Source organism: Eretmochelys imbricata, chromosome 28, assembly GCF_965152235.1.
Source record: "Eretmochelys imbricata isolate rEreImb1 chromosome 28, rEreImb1.hap1, whole genome shotgun sequence".
NCBI classification, from domain to species: domain Eukaryota; kingdom Metazoa; phylum Chordata; order Testudines; family Cheloniidae; genus Eretmochelys; species Eretmochelys imbricata.
Genome location: NC_135599.1, coordinates 729,384 through 754,626, shown reverse-complemented (window position 1 = coordinate 754,626; position 25,243 = coordinate 729,384). Strand labels below are relative to the sequence as shown.

Below are 25,243 nucleotides of genomic sequence, written 5' to 3'. Positions count from 1 at the left end.
TACCCACGGCATTCTCCTGGGCTTCTTGGGGCTGTGCCACCTGGCATGCAGCCCAGGTCCGTACGGATATCCGGGCTGCCGCACCAGCTGGGTCAGGCATGATGGGGGCGGGCTGCTGGGGCGTCATCGGGGTAATGATGGCATGGCACAGCCCGTGTCTCCTGGCTGACCCTCCTCAGGGCCTGGCACAGTGGGCTGGAGAGTGACAGGGGTCAGCAGAGGAAAGACCCCAGCTGGTGTCAATGGGCATCTCTCCATTGCAGTCAATGGGGCCAGATCCCGGCTGGTGTCAATGGGCGTCTCTCCATTGCAGTCAATGGGGCCAGATCCCAGCTGGTGTCAATGGGCATCTCTCCATTGCAGTCAATGGGGCCAGATCCCAGCTGGTGTCAATGGGGCCAGATCCCGGCTGGTGTCAATGGGGCCAGATCCCGGCTGGTGTCAATGGGCGTCTCTCCATTGCAGTCAATGGGGCCAGATCCCTAGCCAGTGTCAATCAGCCCTGGCTCCACTGACACACGCTACCGGTCTTCCTGGGGTTCCTTCTCCCCGAACACCTGGTGCTTCCGGGTGGTGGGGAGAGCCGAGACTGGATCCACTTCCTCTTCCCGCTTCCGGATCTGCTGGAGGCAGCTGCAGCCGATGGGGTTGGGGCAGAGGGAGATGGCTTGGTCCAGGGATGTGATCAGCAGCAGGGGGCCTTTTCATCCTTCTCCTCCCCAGCCACAGGGCAGGCAGACGAGGGGCAGCACCCCACGGCCAGAACAGAGATGCCGTAGAGCAGCTCCATGCACCCCCATTAGGTGCCACTAATGAGCTCATGACTGTCAGCACCGAACGCCGCAGACAGATGGAAAGCATCAGCACGGACTTCGGTCCCAAAGAGACCACCGAGGACTTGTTACATTTATATTCCAGTGGCTTGTATGCCAAGATCAGAGTGCGCATTGGGCCGGGCACTGCCCAGACCCCTCTACCCGATGGGCACTGCCCAGACCCCCCTGGCCAAGATCAGGGCCCCATCACACCAGGCACTGCACAGACCCACCTGACCGAGATACGGGGCCCACCACTCCAGAGATCCCAACGAAGGTTGGGGCCCTGGCCTGCCAGGCGCCGCACGAGGTACAGTCCCTGCCCAGAAAACTCCCTGTCTGCCCACATAATGGGTGGGAGGGGAGACAGAGACCCAGAGAAGGAAGGGGACCCACCCCAGGTCACATGACAGGGCAGGGGCATAAACAGAACCCAGGTGTCCTGACTCCTAGCTTCTGCCTACTGTCCATCCTACAACCTGATTCAATGGGAAATCCAAAGACTCCAGGTTCTTACCTCATGAACTGGCTGAAGGCTTTGTAGTTGGTGAGCGTGTGATAATCCTCCTCGGAAAACACATGGTCCACGTCTTCCAGCCCCCAGGTCATGAGCAGCTGGGCCGAGGATTTCTGCTCCACCTGCTAAGCAAGCCAAACGCTCCCTGTTAGCCAGGCAGCCAGCTGGGGAGGAGGGTGGTTTCCTTGTGTTGCCGGGGATCCTATCTAAAGGGGAGGATACACCCCTTCCCTCCCAGTGGGAGGCTTCCCAGGATTGGTGCGTGGAGAGGAAGCCTGAGGGACCACCACAGATGCATCCTAAAGACTCTAGTCCTGAAAGATCTTCCACTCTCCTACGTCCCTGCTGGAGACGGGATATAATGGATCTTCCATACTGAATTGCCAAGGATCCAGTAACTACCAGCAAAAGAGAGCGGGGAAAACAGAATCACAGCGTTCACAGCCAGAAGGTTCTACCAAAATCATGCAGCACGGCCTCCTGTCTATCGCATGGCCAGTCACGCACTAAGCCCAACAAGGTCAGGGACCTTCCTCCGTTTTCCAGTTCATGGGCAAGTCTAAAAAATCCGGGAACGCGAGAATCATGACGGGGTCTGACCAAACATAAAGTTTTTCAAAATTCTTGGCATCTCCAAAAAAACCCACCCAACGGTTTTGGGTCGAACGCAACTTTTTGCTCACCCTGAAACGTATGGTTTCAATTTCAATCAGGTTTCTTTTCTTTTCTTTTCTTTTTTTTAAATAAAATGAAAGGAAAGTTTGAAAGTTGTTCCAAAGAAACCAAAAATCAAACGTTCCGTTTGCAAACTTTTTTTGCAATTTTTTTTAGAGGAAAACAACAGGAAATCATGAAATAGAAAATCGCTTTCAACTGAAAAAGTCAAAATGTTTCATGTTGGTTTTGGGAACTATTTACCTTTTCGGTTCAATGAAATTATTAGATGAAAAGTCGTTTAGAAACATTTTGATTTTTTCAGCATTCCCCCCCTGCCCCCTGCCAGGGATTTTTTGTTTGTTACTTTGGAACCAAAACAACTTGGCAAAATGGACGCAAATTTGCTAAATGTTTTGGTGCCCCTGAATCTGTATTTTTCACCGACAAAAGTTTCAGGTGCAAAATGCCCAACTCTAGGCTAATGCACTCATACGCGGGGTCCGGACGCGCTGAGTGGGACTCTGGCATGGGATTATCACAACTGTCCTTTCTGGCTCAATCCTGGAGGCTCAGGAGGGGGGTGAAAATCCAAACCTTCCACTTTCGGTGCTCAAACACTCCTGATCTTTTCCCCATGAAAAACTTCCCACTGGAAAATGTGATTTTGTCCAGACTCACTAAGTGTTTCATTTCTCCCAAATCGGGAAAATCAAAATGAGAAATTTCATTTCAATTTTTGGTGGAACAGATGGGGATTCACTGAGGCAGAATTATACCCATCAGAGGAAGGGAGGGTCAGGAACAGTCTCCCAGTGCAGGGCCCGAGGGAGACAGATGAATGGGTCTGGAGACAGAACTTGCCCAGTGTCTGATGGGGGTGATATGATGGGGTGGCCTGCGCTAGCCGGGACTGAACTTGGTGACTCCGGGGTTCCCTGCCTGTCTTATGTCTCAACGGAGTAATTTTGTTGCAGTTTTCCATTTTCAGATTTCCCGGTTTTGGGGGGTGGGGGGGCGTTCTTCCCACTTTTTCTCAGGGAGGTTAATCAAAGGGTGAACGAGGGAAAAGCCCCAAATCTGAAAATCGGAACAAACCATTTCCAATGCAAGCAAAAAAATGGGGGTTCGAAAGGAAAATTCTCACCAAAACCACAACATTTTGCTGGTGAAAACTTTCAGAGGGTGGTTTTTCCCCTACAGAAACATCTGGGATTCCCAACTCCATCCGTTTGCCCTGAACTGCTTTTTTATGCTTCCTTTCCGTGCCTTCTCCAGCAGAACAGCATTCCCAGAGCGCTTTGGGACAGTGGCGATTTCTGTCCCGAAGCAAGCTCCCAAACGGTGCTCGCTAAAATACAATGGCTGCAGTTAAGCACTCCCGCCAAGCCTGTGGGAATCCCTCTCTCTAGCCGCCTTGTTCACGCGGGGTCCAACTGATCGTCAGGTTTGGGGGCTGATCTCCTGTTGGGATCATCCGGGCACGTCTTGCCTCGTCAGTCCCCTGCCATGGCAGGGAAATCAGGCATTGCGGGGGTACCTCGGTCTCTGCTGCTCTCTGCCAGGTTCGTCTCCCGAGATGGTTAGGTCTTTGGACTCGGTAGAGGGGTAACTGGGTGGAAGTGACTGGCCAGCACTAGACAGGAGGTTAGCGTGGATTACCTGGTGGCCCCATCTGGCTTTACGCACTATGGGAATATCGGCTCCAGCCCACTGATGCTCGCCATGCAACGCAGCCACAACCCGAGGGAGCGGGGCATCCGGGCGGTGATTTCCCCTACAGGTGCAGAGGGCCACCGGGGGGGGTTTCACCCCAGAGAGCTCGGCCAGCAGCACACAGCAGCGGGTGGCGGATCGCCGCTCCCAGGCTCTGTACCTTTACTTTCTGGCCTGCGTCACCATCCACCTTTTTCCGGCGTTTGGTCTTCTTCTCCTTCTTCTCCCGGTGCTTCCGCCGCTTCTTCTTGGCCACCCCTCCGTAGTCGCTGCTCCCGCTCTCCGACTTCTCCCGGAACTCCTCCCGGTCCGACTCAAACTCATCCTCGCTCACCTGAGGGGCGAGAGGGGCAAAGTCAAAGGGGAGCTAATCGGGGAGGGAACAACCTGTCAGCACAATGGCTCCCAGTGGGGACAGGGCAGTTGTTAATCCCGGTCAAACGGGCTGGGACGATTTGAGGGGAGGAGGTTTGTCTGGCGGATCCAGTCGAACCGGCTGGACGATTTGGGGGTGGGGGATTTGTCTGGCGGCTCCGGATCGAACCAGCTGGGATGATTTGGGGGGAATCTCTCAGGTGCCCTGGCTCTTATGCATTTCATCAGCAGATCTCAAAGCGTTTCACAAATGAGGTCAGCATCATTTTGCAGATGGGGAAACTGAGGCACCGTGGGGTTGGTGGGAAGGAGAAGGGAGTGATTTGCTCCAGGTTACCCAGTGTCAGAGCTGGGAATAGGACCCAGGAGTCCTGCGCCATGCTCCAGCGCTCTGTATATTGACATTTTATTTTGGGGAGGGTGCCAGCTGCCCCCAATAAAGAGGCCAAACAGACTCTGGCTGCAGGGTTTGAGCCTTCCCGGGCTAAGGAGACAGGCCAGGCCAATAAACCCAGCACGGTGGCAGGATCAGCCCCCGATGCCCACCGAGTTCAAAAAGGGATGTTTCCCCGCATAGATTCCCCTCCCCGTCCAAGATCAACCCACCCCACCATCGCACCCTCCCTCCCCCAGTTGCGGACCCTTCCCGTCTGAGATCACACCCCTGCCAGCCTCCGCGGCCAGCTGCCCCACACCTGACGAGTCGGCAGCCCGGCAAACGGGTGGCAGCTTACTAATTTTTTGCGCTTCCGGGGCTTCCCTGGCTTGTTCTCCTTCTGTTTGCGGGGACCCCTTTTCTTCTTCTTGACGCCCAGGGCGCTCTCCAGGTTCCTGAGATCCCCATCTGCTTCGTCTACAGAAAGAAAAAATAAATAAGTCAAACAGGCCCCGGGATTCTGTGCATCCGGCTCACGCGCCGAAGCAAGCTTTCTTTCCCCCAGCTCCCTCTTCGCCCACCCCTACAATCTGTCCAGCGCGGCTCTGCCAAGGATCCTCGCCTCTGAGCAGCCGGGGCCACGCGCTAATAAGCCGAGAGACCCTGCCTACAGCCGTGCCGTCCCACGGGCCTGGAGCTGCCATCTGTTCTCCATGCCTGCTACGGTTGCCGGGCACGTATTACAGGCCCCCCAGGAACTGGGCTAAGAGCCCAGCTTGTCGCGCTTTGCAGCCGCTCGAAGCCGTCTCATTGAGGACACATAGGGACCTCCGAGGTGAACGGCAGGCCAAAGAGACGCAGGTGAACTGTCTGAACCGAGGGAATCTCTCGGCCGGCGTCAACAGCAGCTCCCCATTAATTCTCTCCCCCACAATCCTGAAGTCATAAGGCTGCCAGACTGGGTCAGGCCTCGCTACAACTAATCGAGTATCCCGTCTCCAACAGCGGCCTGAGCTAGCACTCTGGGGGAGTGTACAGAACAGGGCAATTATCCAGTGATCCACGGCGGTCTACCACTCCCGGCTCCTGGTAGCCCGCGGTTTAGGGTCGCCACGAGTGTGGGGTTGCATCCCGGACCATCTTGGCTAAGAGCCACCAATGAACCGATCCTCCGTGAACTTTTTTGAAAGGCAGTTATATTTTTGGTCTTTGCCACATCCCCTGGCAATGAGTTCCACAGATTAGTTGTGCCAAAAAATTACTTCCTCTTCTTCGTACTAAACCGGCGGCTGCCTCTGTTTTTCGGCAGGTGAGCCCTGGATTTTGTACAGTGTGAAAGGGTAAAACAACACTTCTCTGAGTGTAGGGGAAATTGACTGGCCCGTGCTAGACAAGCCAGATTAGATGATCTAACGGCTCGTTCTGGCCTTCAACGAAACAACGGGCCCAATTCCATTTCTTTCCCACATCGGCTTTACGTAGACGCAGCCCCGCTGCTAGTGAGCCAGACCTGGCTGGAGAGCAGCGGCTCCAAACCATCAGCTGGCCTTTCATTATGCAAACACGCCAAATCCTCTCATCTGGCGTTTTGAGGGAAAGTTACTCTTGTGAGTTTTTTTGCAATAATATGAAAGCATCAGCAGGCCCCAGCTAAGACCAAGGCCCACACTGTGCCAGGCACTGCACAAACACCTAGTCAGAGACAAATCCCCTTCCCAAAGAGCTTACAATTGAAATCAGCAGAGAAGGGGAAACTGAGGCACCAGGCATGGGAACGACTGGCCAACAGACGCACAGTCCACTGCCCTGTCCAGTTAGAGTTCAAGGCCAAAAGGGCCAATCAGATGCACCAGCCAGGCAGCTAGAAAGCAGATTTTTTGCACGATATCAAAGCACCAGCCCACGGTCCCATCTCCAGCTCCGGCCAACCTCTGATGCTTCCGGGAAAAGTGGCTCCCACCCCCAGATACCAATTGCGCATCAGGGTGAAAATTCCTTCCTGACCCCTGCAGGCAACTTGGCCGGAGCCCTGAAGCATGAGATTGGCTCGGAGTCGTTATCCTAATTGCACTAAATTACTGGGCTCCTTGAAAATTTTGGCATTCCCAGCCCACACTGCTGAGAATGACTGACGTCAGGAGCGAAGAACCGAGAAACGTTCTCTTTTCGTAACGCCATTTGCACCGCAGGAAGGATCCCTGCAGGAAGAATAGCTTTTGGCATTTCACCCTGGCCCAACGGTTTCCTTCAAGTATGGTGTAGGTTACAGAGAATTCAGCGTCAACCTGGAAAGATTCCTAGGAATGGAGTCACACGTTATCTATTAAGGATTATTTACATAGGGAAATTGAGTGGTATAGCTGCTCCACCAAACCTCCTTGTCAGGAATCGCTAATCGATTCTCACCCTCCCTTCCTCCAAATTAAGTTTCAAGCCTTGACAAGCCTTTACATGCTTCTCCAAAACAAGACCTCACCAGGTCGGATTGCATCTTCATCCTCCTCACAGCTGGCAGTGGATTTCCAGCAGCAGAGATACACACGTGCAGTCCGCCCCAACCTCCCCCTGGCTAAATGCTACATTTACTCCGAAGACCCTGTTATTTCACCAAAGGGCAGACAGCTGCGTTCCAGTATTTATTCATTCCCTAGGATCGTGCTACTGACCCGTCCAGCTGTGGAAAGCCACCATTATTAGGGCTTTTAGGGTGAAACGGATATTTACCCATTACTCTTCTCTTGCAAAATAATAAACACGCAGCAGCAGATATGAGTTTGGGCCTTGCGTAAGGGGAAATTATGGTTTGTAGGCAGACCTGGCTGGTCATTTCACACCTCCAGCCACAGGTCCATTCTCGGCCCCAGACCCACCCACAGCTGTGGCCCCAGCCTCGGCCCCCTTACCCCGTCCGTGCCCACCCCCAAGCCACAGCCCCACTCCCGGCCCCGGCTCCCAGGCGGGAGCGCAGACAGGGTCGGGGGGGACGTGACTGTGAAAAGTTTAGGGACCACTGATTTAAGGACCATAACGTTGCGCTTCAAAAAGTTCACCTTTATAACCGCTAACACACAAATTGTCAACATCACACGTTAAAATTTACAAACGAACTACCCTCAGATCCAAATCGAATGAGTTCTCAAGTAGCGTTTTTCTTACTTTGCCTATTTGTAAATTTCAGCGATTACCTATGGACATCTTTTTGGTGCACCTACGGTGAAATCGACATTTACCAGCTTTCACCGATAAAAATCAAATCCTTCCACACGGACTCACAGGGCAGGTTTTCCAAACCGCTGATCTTTCTCCACGTCAACAGATGCACAGGAACAGACAGAATCCGGGCTTTAGGATTTGGGGAAATTAATCCAGATTAACGAAAGCTATGCTTTTGAACCACATTACACCCCTGAGTGGAGACTGTTCGTTCAGAATAAGAGAGGCCTTCGTTCAGTGTAATTGAATTCTCTTCCTAAGCAGAGTTACTGTTCTGGACTAAAACGACTTTGATTTCAGAATAGTATTCACGTGGGGAACTATTCCAGTCGATTTCCTGGTGCAGTTAAACCCTTAGTCCCCTAAATTGGGCTTGCACCCTGTACTTGTTCCAGCCCTGCTGAAACTCGCCCTAAATTCAATGGAAATAGGTTCAGGATGGACAAAAGATTGGTAGCAACACGCACAAAGCTGATGTGTAGTTCGATTCAGAGTTCTGAGGCAGCCCTGCTCCTGTGGCCCCAGCAGGAAGGCTGCGAGGGAGCCTGGTCAGGGCACAACGGGGTGCCCCCCACCCCACCCCAAAACGCAGGGAGGGAAGATCAGATGCAAAGGCGCTTGTTGGATTTCCAGTCTGCCCGTCTCTCTGAGGTGATCAGGGTGGAGGACTGAAATCACAACCCAGATTTGGGCTCAGGAAGGAATTCATTCCCCCCCGCCGCCAACCAGGTCAGATCAGCAGGGACCTTTGCCAGGGGTTCGCCTGGCTCTTCAGTGGGTGCAGACTGCTTGCCGGGATCACCTGGCCACAAATCTCACTTAGTATCACAAGAGTCTCGGACATTGGGGGCACCTCGGTCTCTTCTGTTCTCTGCCAGTTTAGTCTCCTGAATGTAGAATCGTAGGACTGGAAGGGACCTGGAGAGGTCCTCTAGTCCGGTCCCCTGCCCTCATGGCAGGACTAAGTATTATCTAGACCACCCCTGACAGGTGTTCGTCTAACCTGCTCTTAAAAATCTCCAATGATGGAGATTCCACAACCTCCCTGGGCAATTTATTCCACCGCTTAACCACCCTGACAGGTAGGAAGCTTTTCCTAATGTCCAACTTAAACCCCCTTGGCTGCAATTTAAGCCCACTGCTTCTTGTCCTATCCTCAGAGGTTAAGAAGAACAATTTTTCTCCCTCCTCCTTGTAACAACCTTTTATGTACTTGAAAACTGTGATCACGTCCCCTCTCAGTCTTCTCTTCTCCAGACTAAACAAACCCAATTTTTTAAACCTTCCCTCAGAGCTTATGTTTTCTAGACCTTTCATCATTTTTGTTGCTCTTCTCTGGACTCTCTCCAATTTGTCCACCTCTTTCCTGAAATGCAGCACCCGGAGCCGGACACACTACTCCAGCTGAGGCCGTATGAGCGCGGAGCAGAGCGGAAGAATTACTTCTTGTGTCTGGCTTACGACGCTCCTGCTAACGCAACATCAAGATGCTTTGGTGTAACTAAAGTAATCAGGCTCCCTATAGGCGTAACCCGGTGATATCACAGGAGGTCAGATTTCAGAGTAACAGCCGTGTTAGTCTGTATTCGCAAAAAGAAAAGGAGTACTTGTGGCACCTTAGAAACTAACCAATTTATTTGAGCATAAGCTTTCGTGAGCTACAGCTCACTTCATCGGATGATCCTTCAGACTTAAACTCTAAGAAATCTCCACACTCTTCGAGGCAGCCAGCAGAGTGACCCGCTGCAAATCGAAGGCAGAAGTTTGAATAACCCCCAAAAAAACCAGCATCGTGGCAGGCCAGGCCCTTAGAAGCAAGCAGCTGGACACCGAATTGCCAATGGTTGAGGTGGTGTTGTCTTTTAATCCTGTTACTTGAACTTAGAAACAGTCGAGACTGCGTTGGATTTCCGAGACACTTACGGTGTGTCCATGCGGCAGCTGGGAGGGTAGACATAGGCACACACACTCACTAAAATAGCAGCGTTTGAGACAGGAAGTGAACCGTTCCCATCACCAACTAATAGTAATCCCACTCCCCCTCCTTGAGTTTGGTGCCTCCGTCCCCCGAGTCCTACCCAGCTTGTGAGATCCAGTGGGATCAGAACCCAAGATGGGTCACGACCTGAGAGGCCAGCAGCAGCAAACCCATGAGTCAATCACCTCGCAGCAGCTATCGAATGTCAAATGACCGGGATCCTGGCAAGGCCGACGGCGGTTTGAAACAAGCAAGGCTCTGAGTTATGTGCCGAAGAGCAGAGGAAAAGAGATTCTGGCTCCCTCGCCTGTGGCCCAGGGTAGTATGAATGACTGAAGCCAGACCTCAGGGAAAGGGGATTTTTTTTTTTAATCCACTGGACGCTGCCAAGCCGAAGCCTTCAAAACCCATGAGTCCGGCCGCAAAGAAAATTATGAGGTCGGCTTTAAAAAAAACAACAAAACCCTGAGATTTAAAAAATAAATAATAAATCCCGGATCCCCACCCTTCTCCTCCTGGCTTTATGTTTTCAAGCTTTCCCCCACAACCCAGAGAGGAAGCAGCTTGCTATTTTCAAACAGCCAAAGCTGAAAGTCTCATGACTCCGGGAGCTGAGGATTTAAGGAAATCAACAAATGGCACAAGAGCTTTGCAGCGCCGTCCTCAGCATACCGGCAAAAACGGACAGAGCTTGTGGGCTGCAGCACGGGGATTCTGAAGCACGCCCCCCGTTCCAATTCCCTCCTTGCTCAGCCCAGCGGCAATCAACCTCTGCGCCCTTTTTGGACCGCGGTTTAAACATCTGCTCTCCTCCGCAGAAGCTTGGATTAGCTCCGGAAGGCCAGACATAACGGGGCCTGGCTAATGTCACGAGACAGCCCGCTCAACAAGCAATTAGAAAGCCGTTTTCACGCCTCGCCCCTCTCCTTTCCCCGCCGTGAGCAATTTCTCCACCTGCTTGACTGGAGAGCGCAGGGGAACGTTCCCCAAGTGTGACTAACGCAGAACAGCATCCTCAAACCAGCGAGACCAGAATCCCAACTGCCGCCACCGTGCAGCCAAATTCCTCACACCCAGGGTGACAGGGTTTTGATCCCTTTTTTTTTTTAATTTGGTGTCAAGGCAATTGCCAGACTGGCAGCCCCGGAGACGGAAGATAATTAGCAGACAGAAACAGGCACAACCCAGCCAGGCCTCAATGCTGGGACGGCCAGCAACGGGTCCCCGGCGTCAATTTTGAAGGCCAGAAGGGGCATTACAACCACTTTGTCTGACATGGGCGCTCGGGCGGGACTTCTGAGAACCCTGCACTCGTTTCACACAACGGGCCGCCATACGGCCGTCATAAAGGAATGACTTTCATTCCCTAGCTGAGCTGTCCCCCGCAGGCGGCATCACTGGGGGGCATGGATCAGCGTTCACGTCACGCGCTCCCTGGGCTGAGAAAGCAAATGATCCAACCACCGGACCAAATTCAGTGATGAATCTGGTCACCTACCACCTGCAGCACGCTGTGCATATGCTAAAAGGGAACGTCGCTTGCACTTGGGGCAAATCCCCTCTCTCAGACCAAAGGGTGCAGGCTCTCTGCAAATTCAGGAAGCATCGCTGCATCACATTGTCACATTGTCAAGGTTTGTCTCCCGCACATTGTCAAGGTTTGTCTCCCTCCCGCCGGTAGCGTTGGTCTTTTTAAAATAAAAACGGAGACACCTGAGAACAACTGAGAGGTGGATACCCCACCTTTTGGGAACCCTTCCCTACCCTAACGGCACCTGGACTGGATTCAAACTGTTCCATAGCGCCCCAACTCCCCTCCTTACACCTTGATCAAGGAGCACTTCCTGCCGTGAGCCATGGGCACTCGGCACTTTACAGGATAGACCCCTAAAAGTTAGGTTTAAGCAGAGGACGGAGGGAAAAGGGTCTTGCGGGTAAAGCTTTTGACTATGACTCAGAAGATCTGGGTTTAATTCCCATCACAGACTTCTGATACGACCAAGTCACCGAGACCCAGATTTTTACAGGTATTTGGAATGAATGGGATTTAGGCACCTAAAAACCTTTAAACATCCGGCCTTCGATCCCTGGGGCCCTCAGTTCTGGGGATAACGACACGTCCCTTCCCCTCAGGGCCCCCTGGACAGACAGGATCAGACTCCAGAGTTTGCCCAAGAAAGCCATGCACGTCTGTCTCCTGGCTCAGGAGTTCCATCCCCCGGACACAGAGCCTTTCTCCTCTAGCTCATCCATCCCAATCAAGCCCGCGTCGTTATCCGACGTCTGTTCGGTGACCCTACACGTGTGACAAGCTGGCGGGTTCTTAGCCTGGCTTCCCGTGGGGCAGGTGGCCACATAAATCACAGCTGGCACTAACTGGCTGTCTTTTGACAGAGGTCGAGAACTAAACGGGGTCACGGCTGCCCTCTCAAGCCCCCGGAGAGGGTCCCTGTAGGTCACAGATTAAGCACACTGATCACACTGTCCTCTCCAGGATCCCAAGCTAATATCCTTTACCAGTGCTAAATTCACACTGCCACGTCTTTGCCCGCAGGCCCCAATCTAACAAAGCATACAAGTGGGTCCCACTTGCTGGATGATCGGGGCCTTGGGTACAACAGAGCAACAGAGCGGTGAGCCTGGATTTACAAAAGAAGATAATGGATTTCCCTGGCCTGCAGGGGAGGGAGGGAGGGGAAAAAACAACCTCAGGGAAGACAAGACAAATGCACTGGTTTATGCAGGAGCCTGCAACCACCTACCCGGGGTGGATTCCTCATCTAATAATCCTTTGGCAACTTCACACCGCATGCTGGCTGCGGGAGAGAGACATTGGCCAAACCCCTGCGCCAGGTGCAGGGCAAACATGAACTCAGCCGCACAGAGAGGAATGACCTGTCGGATGATGCCAGTCACCTCAACAGGGGATGCCTTGCTAGGTTAGAAATGACAACACCGCCCTCTGACACACACACACACACACACACACACACACACACACAGTAGCTGACACCACCAGCTCTTTTGCCTTGCAAATCAAAATGCAAAAAATAAAAAATGGAGACGCAGCCAACGGGGTGGACTTGCCTTCGCACCCTCCCCGCCTAGATTCCTGTCGGAGCCTGCCTCAGCCACCAGCCCCTTCTGTCTAAGCATCTGGCTCCGTCCCAGTTTCTTCTGACAATACAACATTATCTCTTCAGCCCTGTGGGTTTGAATCACCTTGTTCCATCCCTGCGCCGCTGCTCAGTTCCCGGTGGGATGTAATTGACAAAGCCGAGGGGAGTGGGGCAGGCCACAGTGCATCCTTACAGCCCCTCAATCCCGTCAATTTCTAATCCTGCCATCAATCTTTTCTTTTTTCCCCCCCCACCCCTTTCAGATTCCCCCCCCCTCCCTAATCATAATATTGATGCACATGCGCAGCCGAGACGGGTATTTTGGCAGGCAATCAACTAGAATTTTCCACACACGTGACATTTCCACTCCCTACCTTGGAAAAAAAATTATTTCTAATATATATATATATATATATATATATATAAAAATACTTGCACACACATAGATATTATATAACGCAACAAGGGATGGTGGGATGTAGATTTAACTAAAACCAGAAATCAAGAGTTATTTCCCTGTAACCAGCAACAAAAGAAAGACTCAAGAATCTTCATCTCATTCACTACAGATGTCTTTTCCACTCCACTTGCATATTTAAATTTAAACAAAAGACAAGCAAACCAAGAACAGATCCTTTATCTACGAAAGGGGACAGGGGGGTGGGAGGAGGCATTTCCACCAGGGCAGGGGAATGGGCCCTTCTTATTTTTAATAGTGGCTTTAAAAATCATTGTCCGCAAGGTAGAAATTCGCCAGTCAGGTTTGGTGGGGAGGGATTACGGGTACAACTTCATTTGGCGACGCACCTCGGGACTCTGCCGAATTAAACACAGGGTATGAGGGAGATTTTCAGCAAGCGCTTGGGTCCCCCGTTAAGCAACTGACTGAAGCAGACAGATTTTCAGAAGTGCGTAATGCCCACCTCTTTCCCCCTTGTTCTCAGGTGGGTTGCTGAGCCCCTTTGCAAATTTAGCCTTTATCTGGTATAAATCCACAGGGACACCAGCTGACAAGGAAATGTCCCTGGTAAATGCAGCTCCAGCACGGGGGCCGGGAGAGATCAGAGACCCAGTGCAGAAGTAGAAAGGTTATTGAGACCTTCCAGCATTTCAGACGATGAGCTGGATTAGCAGGAGATGGAAAAGCAGTCACCGCTTTAGGACCAATGTGAGGAAAACTCTTGCCAAGGAAACCTGGTGGAGTTCCCAGTGCCCTACTCAGGAGAGGGGACAGCTACTTTGGAAGAGATTTCACGCTGGAAAGCAACCAAGGCCGCCAATCCTCCAGCTGGATCCGTCATCAATCACAGGATCAGGGGCTAAACATATCCCCACGTTTCTCAGATCCCGTAAGAATTTCCATTTGGTTGTTTTACGGGGAAATACTACTTAAAGTGCCCCTTTTGGGGGGTAATTATAAAGCACCCTCCTGCAAACTTTAGTGATCTGATTTGCAAAGGTGCTGAGCACATCCAGCTCCAGCAGACTTCAGTACAAATGGTGAGCCTTTGCACCTCTTCAAACCAGGAACTTGCTTCTTAGACTAGCGTCCGAAGCGGGCACCAGGGTGTTACATCCTGCAGGTACCCAATCCTGCGAAGACTTAATTGGGTGCTTAATTCTGATCCCACAAGGAATCCCGCTTCGATCAGTGACTTTAGCTGTCCACATTGCTATGCGTGTCTTTAACTCTTTCCAGAAGCAGCCCCACAATTCGGATGTTTTCAGGAAAGGGAGAGCTCTGGGAAAAGCAGTCAACCTGTGATCTTCTACCTTCCTGGTCTGGAGGTGTTTAGAAGTTAAAAAATTCTGGCCGAAATTCTGGCTTCATTGAGGACAAAGGAAAAATCCCCACTGATTTCAACAGAGCCAGGATTTTCATCATAAATGCTGAAAAGCCTTGCAGGATCAGGGCCTACTCAATACAAGGCCTAGTTCAAGGTGGCCCTGATCTCTGCTCAGCAGCCTGTACGTGAATACAAATCAATAAAAAGCAAAGCCATATTGTCATTTTATGAACGGTTCTGGATTCTTTCGCTTAAGCGCCTCAGTGTTACAAGTGGAGAATCGGGAGGTGGATTTAAAGATTGAGGGGAAGGAGGGACACCGGTTTCGTGATGAAGCAATGCTGCTTTTAAAACTGAAACACAGATTTCTGACCATTTTGAAAAGCGGGGAAGAGGAGACTCTATTTTAAAACTTGGAGCTTAAACACACACACCTTTTCCTTTTAACTGAAAAGTGAGTTTTCTTGATCAAGAGAAAATAAAGTGAATGTTTTTCTCCCTCTCTAGCATTTTTTTTTCAATCAGTATTCGCAACGGGGAATAATCTTTGCCTTTCTTTAAATTAGCCACACCTTTTATGTCGTAAACCTGCAAATCTTTCCTCCACTTTCTCATATAATAATTATCCCCAGCTCTTACCTATTTTCTTCAGTAGATTTCAAAGCGCTTTCCAAAGCAGGCCAACAGTATCTTTAGCCTCATTTCACAGAGGACGAAACTGAGGCAAGGGGTGGGGAAGCGGCTCGCTCAAGGTGACCTCGCAAGGCCAGGGGCAGAGGCAGGATTTGAACACAGCTCTCAAGCCATACATCTTCCAGGCATGACTTAACACACAACACAAGGAACTTGACTCACACTCTGAAGCCAATGGGACAACTTCCATGAGCAAAGCTACTCACCCGAGTGTCTCCAGGATCAGAAACCCAATGCTTTGAAACCACTGAACATGGTTTTATATACGTAGCGATCACAAGTTTCCGCCAGGCAGGGAATGCTACAAAAGCAGGTCGAGGAAGACAGCAGTCTTTACACTGGCATCAATAACTACCCCCGCCCAAAAACACTCAACATTAAAATTAACGTATTTATTAAATCAACAGAAAGCAAAGTGACTTTGTGGACCTGGAAATCAAATTTGGTGACAGAAAAACATTGGCTTTATTTCCTCTTTTTTTAAAGTCACAAATCCTTTACCTACAAGGCTGAAACTAATAATTTTTCTCTCTCTACGCACCGATCGTTTCGACCAATCCATGTGCGGAAAGACCCTACTGCTGAGAACAGGATTGGGGCAGAGACTGTCCATTTAGACGAAGGCAAAAGACCTGCACGTCTTTCACATGACGCATGGTGAATGACAAGTCTTTGCAAGATCGACTGTAAACTCTTGCGACAGAGACGACATATGTGTTAGCCAGGTACCCATAGCCTAAGCCAATGGGGCCTTGAACCATGATTAGGGCCTCCATGTGTTAACTGGACTAAAAATAAATTAATAATTACGGCAACGATAAAGGGAGAAGTAAAACCAGTGGCATTTTACGCCCACACTTCCTGATTTCTCTGCTCCTCCGATTCCTCATGTTTCCTTCCCCCCGCCACGCCTGACGTTTTCTTTATAAGGGACAGCAAATCGAAGCGAATCTGGGGAGAGATATGTCTGGCGGCAGGAAAAGATTCAAAATGTTTTTAAAGGACAAGAGCCTTCGGTTGCATCCCCATGATTTCATTAACGTTTAATGTTTACTTTTTAAACCAGTACTCCAACACGAAGGGGATGGGCCCCAGGAAGTAGGAAGCAAGTCAGTTACATAGGGGCAATATGGACTGGTCTGAGGGCAACCCGCGAAACACGGCCATTTGACATGAGGCACCGACCCGCTGCTCTCCGAACCTGGCTGACGAGCCTGTCCTGAAAAGCACCCGCCACATTCAGCCTGGCCATGACCTCACTGACCTCCCTGCCTCACGTCACCCTCCGCTCCCGCCATCGCCAACCCGGCCCTGATCCATCCACGGGCCCCCCAGCCCATTAACCCCGTCCTCCCCTCACCCTCCGCTCCCGCCATCGCCAAGCCAGCCCTGATCCATCCACGGGCGCCACAGCCCATGAACCCCGTCCTCCCCTCACCCTCCGCTCCCGCCATCGCCAACCCGCCCCTGACCCATCCACTGCCACCACAGCCCATTAACCCCGTCCTCCCTGCACCCTCCTCTTCCGCCATCGCCAAGCCGGCCCTAATCCATCCACAGACCCCACAGCCCATGAACCCCATCCTCCCCTCACCCTCTGCTCCCGCCATCGCCAACCCGCCCCTGATCCATCCACTGCCACCGCAGCCCATTAACCCCGTCCTCCCCTCACCCTCTGCTCCCGCCATCGCCAAGCCAGCCCTGATCCATCCATGGGCCCCGCAGCCCATGAACCCCGTCCTCCCCTCACCCTCCGCTCCCGCCATCACCAACCCGGCCCTGATCCATCCACTGCCACTGCAGCCCATTAACCCCGTCCTCCCCTCACCCTCCACTCCTGCCATCGCCAACCAGGCCCCGACTTATCCACGGCCCCACAGCCCATTAACCCCGTCCTCCCCTCACCCTCCACTCCCGCCATCACCAACCCGGCCCTGACCCATCCACTCCTGTTGAGGGGAATGGGCCTCATTCCTTAAGGCACCCTTTACTCCTGTCACAGGTGATGTAACTCTAGCCTGAGGGGTGGCTACTGACCTCCGCCCCACAAGGGACCACCACACACAGATATAGGTAACCACCGTGGCCCTGTCCCATGGACAGCCGAGCCACTTCCACTCCCAGTTCACCCTCACCCTGCCCAGAGTCCAACGCTCTCCCTGGCACCGGAGCCATGGTGGCCCATCCCACAGGGCACTGAGTCGGGTTGGGTGTTGATCTCCATCTGCTCCCTACACCCTGAGATCCCATCCCCTGGAGACCACCACGAGTCAGAGAGACAAATGACACCTACCGCCCCTAATGCCAGCAGGCCCCACCCCACAGGTTACTGAGCCCCCACGCCACCCGGTGCCAGCTGATCCAAGTGGGCCCCGTTCTGCTCACCGGGAGCCAAGCACACCCCCCCCCACTCCCGCCAACACCCAGCAGGAGCTGTCCTGCCCGCCAGGCACCCAGCACCCCCCACTCCTGCCAACACCCAGCATCCCCCGTCCTGCCCGCCAACACCCAGCAGGCCCCAAGCAATCAGGGCCACCGCGCATTCGGGGGTGGAGGGGGCAATCTTGTTCTCCATTGGAATCCATGGGGGAACATCGGGCCCCACTGAGGCCACTTTGGGTGGGGGAGGGCCCTCAAAACCAAGTCGAGGGGGACTTGCCTGTACCCCTCCCCCCATCCTGATCCTTCAAAACGCGGAGGGGGGGGACTAGAATCTCTGGGGGCAGGTGGGGCTCCCTCAACGTTCCAAAGCGCTTAGGCACCGCGCGAGGCGCGTGGTGGGGGGGGTCAGAAACTCTCGGGGCCCCCCATAACGTTCCAAAGCCGTTGGGACCGCGCGCGGGGGTAGGGCTGAACTCTCGGCCCCTCAGCGTTCCAAAGCCATTGGGCAGCGCGGGCGCACGGGAGGGGGGAGGGGGATCGGAACTCTCGGCCCGTCAACGATCCAAAGAGGGGAAGGGGGGGGGGAATGGAAACTTTCCCCTCAGGGCAGCGCGCGCCTGCGGGGGGAAGGCGGGGGTGAACTCTCGGCCCCTCAACGTTCCACAGCCGTTGGGCAGCGCGGGGGGGGAGGGTGCTGCGAACTCTCGGCCCCTCAACGTTCCAAAGCCGTTGGGCAGCGGCGCGCGCGCGACGGGGATAGCTGCCGCGGGGGGGGGGGGGAGCCTCGGAAGTCGGAACTCTCGGCCCCTTAACGTTCCGCAGCCGTTGGTTGTTTACAAACAATGCCCCCCCCCCAAAGTTCCAAAGCCGTTGGAGGGGGAGGGGGGCTGTTTTGACGCCCGGCTCTGGGGAGGGGGGTTGTTTACCTGGAGGAGCCGCAGCTGCTGGTGGAGTTGATGCTGCTGGTGCCCGCGGAGCAGCAGCGGGCGGGAATATGTCGCCTGGGCTGTTGTCCCCTGCTCCTTCTTCCTCCTCCTCTTCCTCCTCTTCTTCTTCATCCCCCTCCACCTCAGACACCACCATCTCCTCCTCCTCTTCCTCGTCCTCCCTCAGAGGGGAAGCCATGGTGGTGCTGGGGGGGGGGGCAGGGACACACACAGAGAGAGAAGGGGGGGAACAACCCCCCTTCACTACACACAAAAATCCTCCCCCCCCACTTCAGATCACCTCAGTCACTAAAAAAAAGAAGAGCCTGAAAAAGTCCCATGAATTCAAAAAAAGAGAGGGAAAAAAACCTAACTTTTTCCCCTCCCCCCCTCTAAAAAATATAAAAGGGGGGGAGGAAGCGAGAGGGAGGTTTAAAATATATTTAAATTCTGAGGGGGCAGCTCAGCATAATATTTGCCACAAGAGCAAGGAACAAAAATGGCCGCCCTTAAATTATTTTTAAAACAGACCCCCCCACGAGGGAAAAAAAAGGGAAAAAAATCCCCCCCACCCCTTTCTTTATTGAAAAAAAAAACACAAAATGGCTGGCTTGATTTTTAAGTCACCCCCCCCCCCACCACACACACACACACCTCTTCCTTGAGGTTAACAAAAAAACCCAGCCCCCCCCAAAATCAGTCCAAAACAGCCACAACAACAACAAAAAGACCCCCCCCTCTTAATTTTTCTCCTTATTGTTGCTTGTTTGAATCTCTCAGCTCATTGCATAGATGAACAATATTTGTATATTCCTGGCACTGGGGGGGAACTGAAAGAGAAAGATTTCTGCATAAAACAAAGATGGCTGCTCTAAATTATTTCTTTTTTCTTATACTTCCCCCCCACCTCCCTCAATAAAAATATTTTACGGGGGGGGAGGACAGAAAAGGCTGGGATTAATCAGTACTCATGCTCAGTGTGACATCAGCATAAATTGTTAAAGGTTAACTAGTTCCATACTAGTAACACCATATATATATATATATATATAATTTTTTTGCCTGCTTTACTAGTTCATGTGAGAGACAAGAGAAGGGGGGCCCTCATTTTTTTTTCTTCCTTTCTTACTTTTAAATACTTCAGAAGGGAGTGGTGGGGTTTTGGTTTTTTTTTTTCTCTTTTTCTTTAGGCTTAAGGCAAGAGAGGAAGAACCAAGGGGGGAAAAAAAAAAAAAGAATTTAAACGCATGGTCCAAATTCGGTGAAGTACATCGTGGGGATGGATTTAACTCTGTCTTTTCCTTGATATCTTTTTCAAGAAGGTTTTCCACACACACTCACAAAAAAAACAAAACAAAACAAAAGAACGAGATTTCTACCCCCCCAACCCCCTGCTTTTCTATTGAAAACCACTGTCCTTTCTTTTTTGTTTCTTTGTTGTTAACTTTTCCCACATAAAATTGGGGAACAAAATATTATAATTGTTTGTACCTTATTTTATTTTTCTTTTAAGCTTCTGCTTTTGAAGGGGGAATTTTTCCTAAACTTGTAGCTGGAACACAAAATCCATCTAGGTTCTTGACAGCCACCCCCAAAATGCAAATGGAATTGGGGTGCTCCTAAAAATATAAGGGATACAGTACTCTCTAGGGCCCTGATCCTGTGACTGGCTGCATGTCTGCGACTCAACATACTTGCGGTGCCTAGTGATTGCGAGATAGGGGTTCAGTAATCCTAGCCAACGTTTATTACAGTTGGTAGTCCCCATAACAATGTGTATAGTCAGCATGTGTCGGCTTGGGCCCTAAATACAACCTGGACACTCATCCACAGAGCCCGATCCTGCAAATGTTACAGATATATGTAACTTTGGGATTACCCAGGTAAAGTTGCTCCCACATGTACCTGTTTGCAGGATGGGACCTTCGATATTAATGAGGATGATGGGGGAGTTCTGCAACTGCCTGAAATAGGAACAGAATTGGACCTAGAACTGGGGAATGCCAAGCTTAATTATTTTTCTTCTCATCGGCCGCTTGGTTGTGTCCCTTAAAATCAGGGAGCTCCTAAAGTAAATGTTGAAGGAATACAGTCTCCCGTAGCTTTAAAATACCTGCATTTCAAATACCCTTTCCCCACCTGCACCCCTGCAAAATGAAAGCTGTGGAACCCCTCCTGTAGGAATAAGGGATGCAGTCCTGTTCTGATTCCATCTTCTTTTCAAATGCATCTAGGTTTCTAGGACTATCCTCACCAACTCAAAAAATATAGCAGGTAAAATAAAAGCCCCAATCCTGGTCTATGCTAGCAGATTCAGTTGTAGGATCAGGGCCTAATTGAGGATCCAAACAGATCCTGGAGTTCCCTACTTATATTTGTTTTTAAACCATCTTTCTACCTTTTGTTTTCCTTTGCAGGCATATTATACCCCGCTTGTTTCGTTTTCTGTATATTAAAATAAAAGAGACCGCTAATCACACCACAAGGCAAATGGAGAAATCCTTTCTAAATATGGATCCAATCCTGGGAACGGTTAAGCATGTCAGCACAATATGAAACACCCTCTAAACTTTTTTGATTTTCAAATACTCTGACGCCTGGAAGAAGCAAATAAAATTACAAGCCAGGGTTGGGTGGGGGAAGAATTTCTCTTCAATATTTACAGGGAAAGTATGATGATTATTCATTTTTCCCCTCTGTAATCTCTCTCTACAACTGTCAATTCCAGGAGAGAAAAATTCACAGATTTTAAGTCCAGAAGAGATTAGTTTGGCCTCCCGCATAATACGGGCCAGAGAACCGCAGTCTCTATTTTCTGGATAAAGCCCATTCTAGACAAGACTTTTGAACTCTGAAGACTCTACGGCATTCTTTGTCAGAGGTAGCCAGCCTTCTGGGACAACATTTCTGGGGAATCTATCTGAAAAAAAAAAAAAAAAAAAGTTGGGAATCTAAGACAGGTGACCATTAGAAGGTAGGACCCGATTGTGCAATTTTAACACAGGCAGAACTCCCTGCAAGGAGTTTTAACTGCATTACAACTGCAGTCGTAATTTTCATAATCGTAACCTAGCCATAGGTGCTGTATTTCTATTAACTGTGGTGTTAAATCTGGTAGGAAAGGGTTCGGATTTGCATGCACACCACTACGAATGCTGTTTAATTCTCAGCTCCATTCCCCCTGCAGAATAGTCATAAATACCCACATAGGATATGCCCATCGCCTGCAGGGAAACACTGCTTGCCAACCAAATGTTTCCCTCTGTGCCTTTTATATTTAATTCAACACCCCCTACAGCCCTCAGGAGCATGGGCGCTGATCCTATTCATTCATGTTGAAACAGTTCCCTGGCAGCGCTAGAAGCCAATGGTTCTGGACGAATTTGGAGGCGAAAGGGGTGGGTTGGGGTTTTTCTCTTTGGATTTAAAATGCAATAGACAAGGGCTTTTTTGTGGCAGTTGATTTCATGATCTTTGACTTATTTTGTCCTCTGGTTAGCTGCTGGGAAGGGGGAAGAAATTAAAGGGGCATCTGATCATCTGGTTTCGAAGCTGCCAATTTATTATGTTTGCAGGGTGGTTAGTATGGTATTATCATATTGTTAAAAAACAAAAAGATACACAGAGAGCAAAACACACATTTTCTGACAATAAGAGAAACTCTTCTTCAACTTGACCCTGGCTGTTTGTGGCTTGGTCTATACTCCCCAGGGAACGGTTTGGTGGGTTGTGTTGTTTTTTGGGGTTGTTTTTTTTTTACCCCGTCTCTCATCTCTGTTTGATGTTTCTCTGTAGCTCAGCAACTGTCAGAGGGAGACCACTGAAGAAACATAGCACAGTGCTAATAGAGAAGTCGTAGTGTTTATCAGAATGGTTCGCCCACTGCATTTTGTCTTGCAAGAGGATCAAAGAGCCGAGACGGCCATACCCAGACGGTAATTCCCCCAAGGGAACTGTCTCAGGCTCTGTTTGCACTGGGAAAATCTTTCAAGACAACTGCCATGGCCTTGGCCTCTTCCCCACTGGTTTTCTATACTGATGCTTTTTTTCTCTCTCTTTAATAACATGTTAAATTTGTGTGGCGACCTATAACAATGGGGGAATGCCACGTTCAACGCTAAAGAACCAGAGGGCAAAATGCTGGCCCGGTGCAGTTAGTGGGAGTTTTGGCAGTGACGGGCCATGGTTTCACCCCGGCTAATTTTTGCACACATGGACTAGAAAAGTTGTAGCATTTACCACCGCATGGTCTCACAGGTCAGAAACAGGTCGGGATCTCAGGAGAAAAGGGCCCAATTTGCAGCTCTGCCACACATTCCCTACAGGATTGGGGGCAAGTCACTTTCTCTTTCTGTGCTGCAGTCCCCGCATCTGTCTGGTTTATTTAGGCTGTAAGCTCTTCAAGGTAGGGTCTGCCTCTTCTGCTACATACATGTTTAGCACCCAGCATAATGGGGCTAAGTTTTCGACTAGGGTCTGAAGAACTGTGTCTGAATCCTGGCTAAGGATTTATTAGCATGGCATAAGATTTACTACAGCGAGTAATTCCACTGTGGGGCTACTCAGGGTAATATGCAGTACAGCTGATAGTAAACAGAGCCGTCACTCACTTTCAGTAGGCTTTAATGGGTGCATAGGCCTTGGGCTCGCCATCTGCACAGGGGTGGATTTTAAGGCTGACAAAAATAGCACGTTAATATATATAACATCATATAGATGTGATCTTAGTTAAGTGAGGTAGTTCAGGGTACTGTTCTGGGACTTGGTTTCCATATAAATACAGTATGTATTTTTTTAATTTTGGAAATTTAAAAAAAAAAAATCTTTGGAAAGATTGTAAAACCGTGAGCTGGAAAAATTCCAGGATGCGCCCAGGTTTGGGGAAACGGGTGGATGCCGCTTTGCTTCTCAGCATGGAGTGTGCGTCATTCCTACCCCTGCCACTAACACTCTGCCCTTCTATGGCACCGTTTCCCCCTCTGTGAAACAAAAATGACGATAATTACTTGCCTGTAACAATACACACTGGTGTCATGGTGAGGATTAATTAGGCAGTAATGCAGTGCGCTGAAGATTAAAGGTTGATGTCTCAGATGGTGTAAACTGGTTACTTCCACTGACTTTGATGGAGCTATGCTGATTTACATCAGCTGAGGACCTGGGTGTAAAGATGTTCTAGAAATGTTAAGTATTAATACCATCAGAAAGATCAGAGCAGTCGTCTTCTTCTTTAAACTATTTATTTAGGGAATTTTAAGAAGTTTGCAAATCCTTGCCATGTAAATATCAGAAACAAGACAATCATCACAACAGTTAGCTTTTGGTTCGAGAGACATTACACAGGAATATAGTCATCAGATCTTTTTATTTAACAAGGTGTCACCATACTACAGAGAAAGCACCAATAACCAGGTATGTCTGTCTAATGTTAATATTCAAAAAAATTGAACAGGGTGTGCTTTTCTTTTTTTTTTTTTTTGCAAATGAATGTACTTTGAGTACTGAATAAATGTTAACCAGATATCTAAGTATCTATCTATCTCTCTGTCTATTTTGCTGGATACATAATTGGTTAATTTTGTTAATAATTGTGTTAATTTTTCCATAATCACAAATCTCCCATATTTCTTTGAATCATTCCTCGATGGCTGGGCTGTTTCTCTTTTTCAGTGAGAGGCTACCACTGGTCAAGCAGATGAGAGATTCATTCTTCATTTCCTTTTGTGTGACCATTTTCACTGGGAAGCCCCAGGTAGATCAACCAAAGGGTCATTCCAAAGCAGCTTCTTTTGAGAACATAGTGAAAGACCTTTCTATTAAAAGTGCATAAATAAATTTTAAAAATACGTGCAAGGTTGCCGCCATTTTTAAAAAGCAGAACAGCGATATTTAAGGGTATTCTGAACACCCAAGCAAGCGGCATAGGTTAGGGATAAAGAAACGGGATGGCACAGATAATCAGGGTCGGGCTACAGGGGTTTTATTTGCCTCTTGATTATGGATTTGAATCTGGACCAAAAATTCATCCTCAGCTGACAACTCTTTGGCGTCACATCTGTAGACTGCATCCTTGTCTGTACATTTGGCGCTTGTCAACCAGGACACATCTCATCCAAGAGATGAAGGATTGACTAGGCCCCGTCTTGTGAAAATTCTGTTCATGCCAGATTAGACTGTAAATTGCCTGGAGTCCAGGAGTCGAATGCATTTGCTGCCACTCACCCGTCAGGTGACCAATGGACACATATTGGACTGGAAGCGACCTTAGAATCATAGAAGATTAGGGTGGGAAGAGATCTCAGGAGGTCATCTAGTCCAACTCCCTGGTCAAAGCAGGATCAACACTGACTAAATCATCCCAGCCACGTCCCTTGATCTGCTGGCAATGCTTCAACTAATACAGCTCAATATGCCGTTGGCCTTCTTGACAACAAGGGCACACTGCTGACTCATAGCCAGCTTCTCATCCACTGTAATCCCCAGGTCCTTTTCTGCAGAACTGCCTCTTAGCCAGTTGGTCCCCAGCCTGTAGCAGTGCATGGGATTCTTCTGTCCTAAGTGCAGGACTCTGCACTTGTCCTTGTTGAACCTCATCAGATTTCTTTTGGCCCAGTCCTCCAATTTGTCTAGGTCACTCTGGACCCTATCCCGACCCCCCAGCTCAATGTCATCTGCAAATTTGCTGAGGGTGC

General features: G+C 50.2%; 1 protein-coding gene across 1 annotated transcript in view; it reads right to left on the bottom strand.

The window, feature by feature from the left end:
* CHD3 (chromodomain helicase DNA binding protein 3) overlaps positions 1 to 19,031 on the bottom strand; it is a 67,546-nt gene extending 48,515 nt beyond the window's left edge. Inside the window, 4 exon segments of the mRNA XM_077806628.1 lie at positions 1,333 to 1,457; positions 3,863 to 4,036; positions 4,812 to 4,930; positions 18,552 to 19,031. Coding sequence (XP_077662754.1) covers positions 1,333 to 1,457; positions 3,863 to 4,036; positions 4,812 to 4,930; positions 18,552 to 18,750 — 617 coding nt within the window. The 5' untranslated portion in view covers positions 18,751 to 19,031.
* Between the last annotated feature and the right edge of the window lie 6,212 nt (positions 19,032 to 25,243).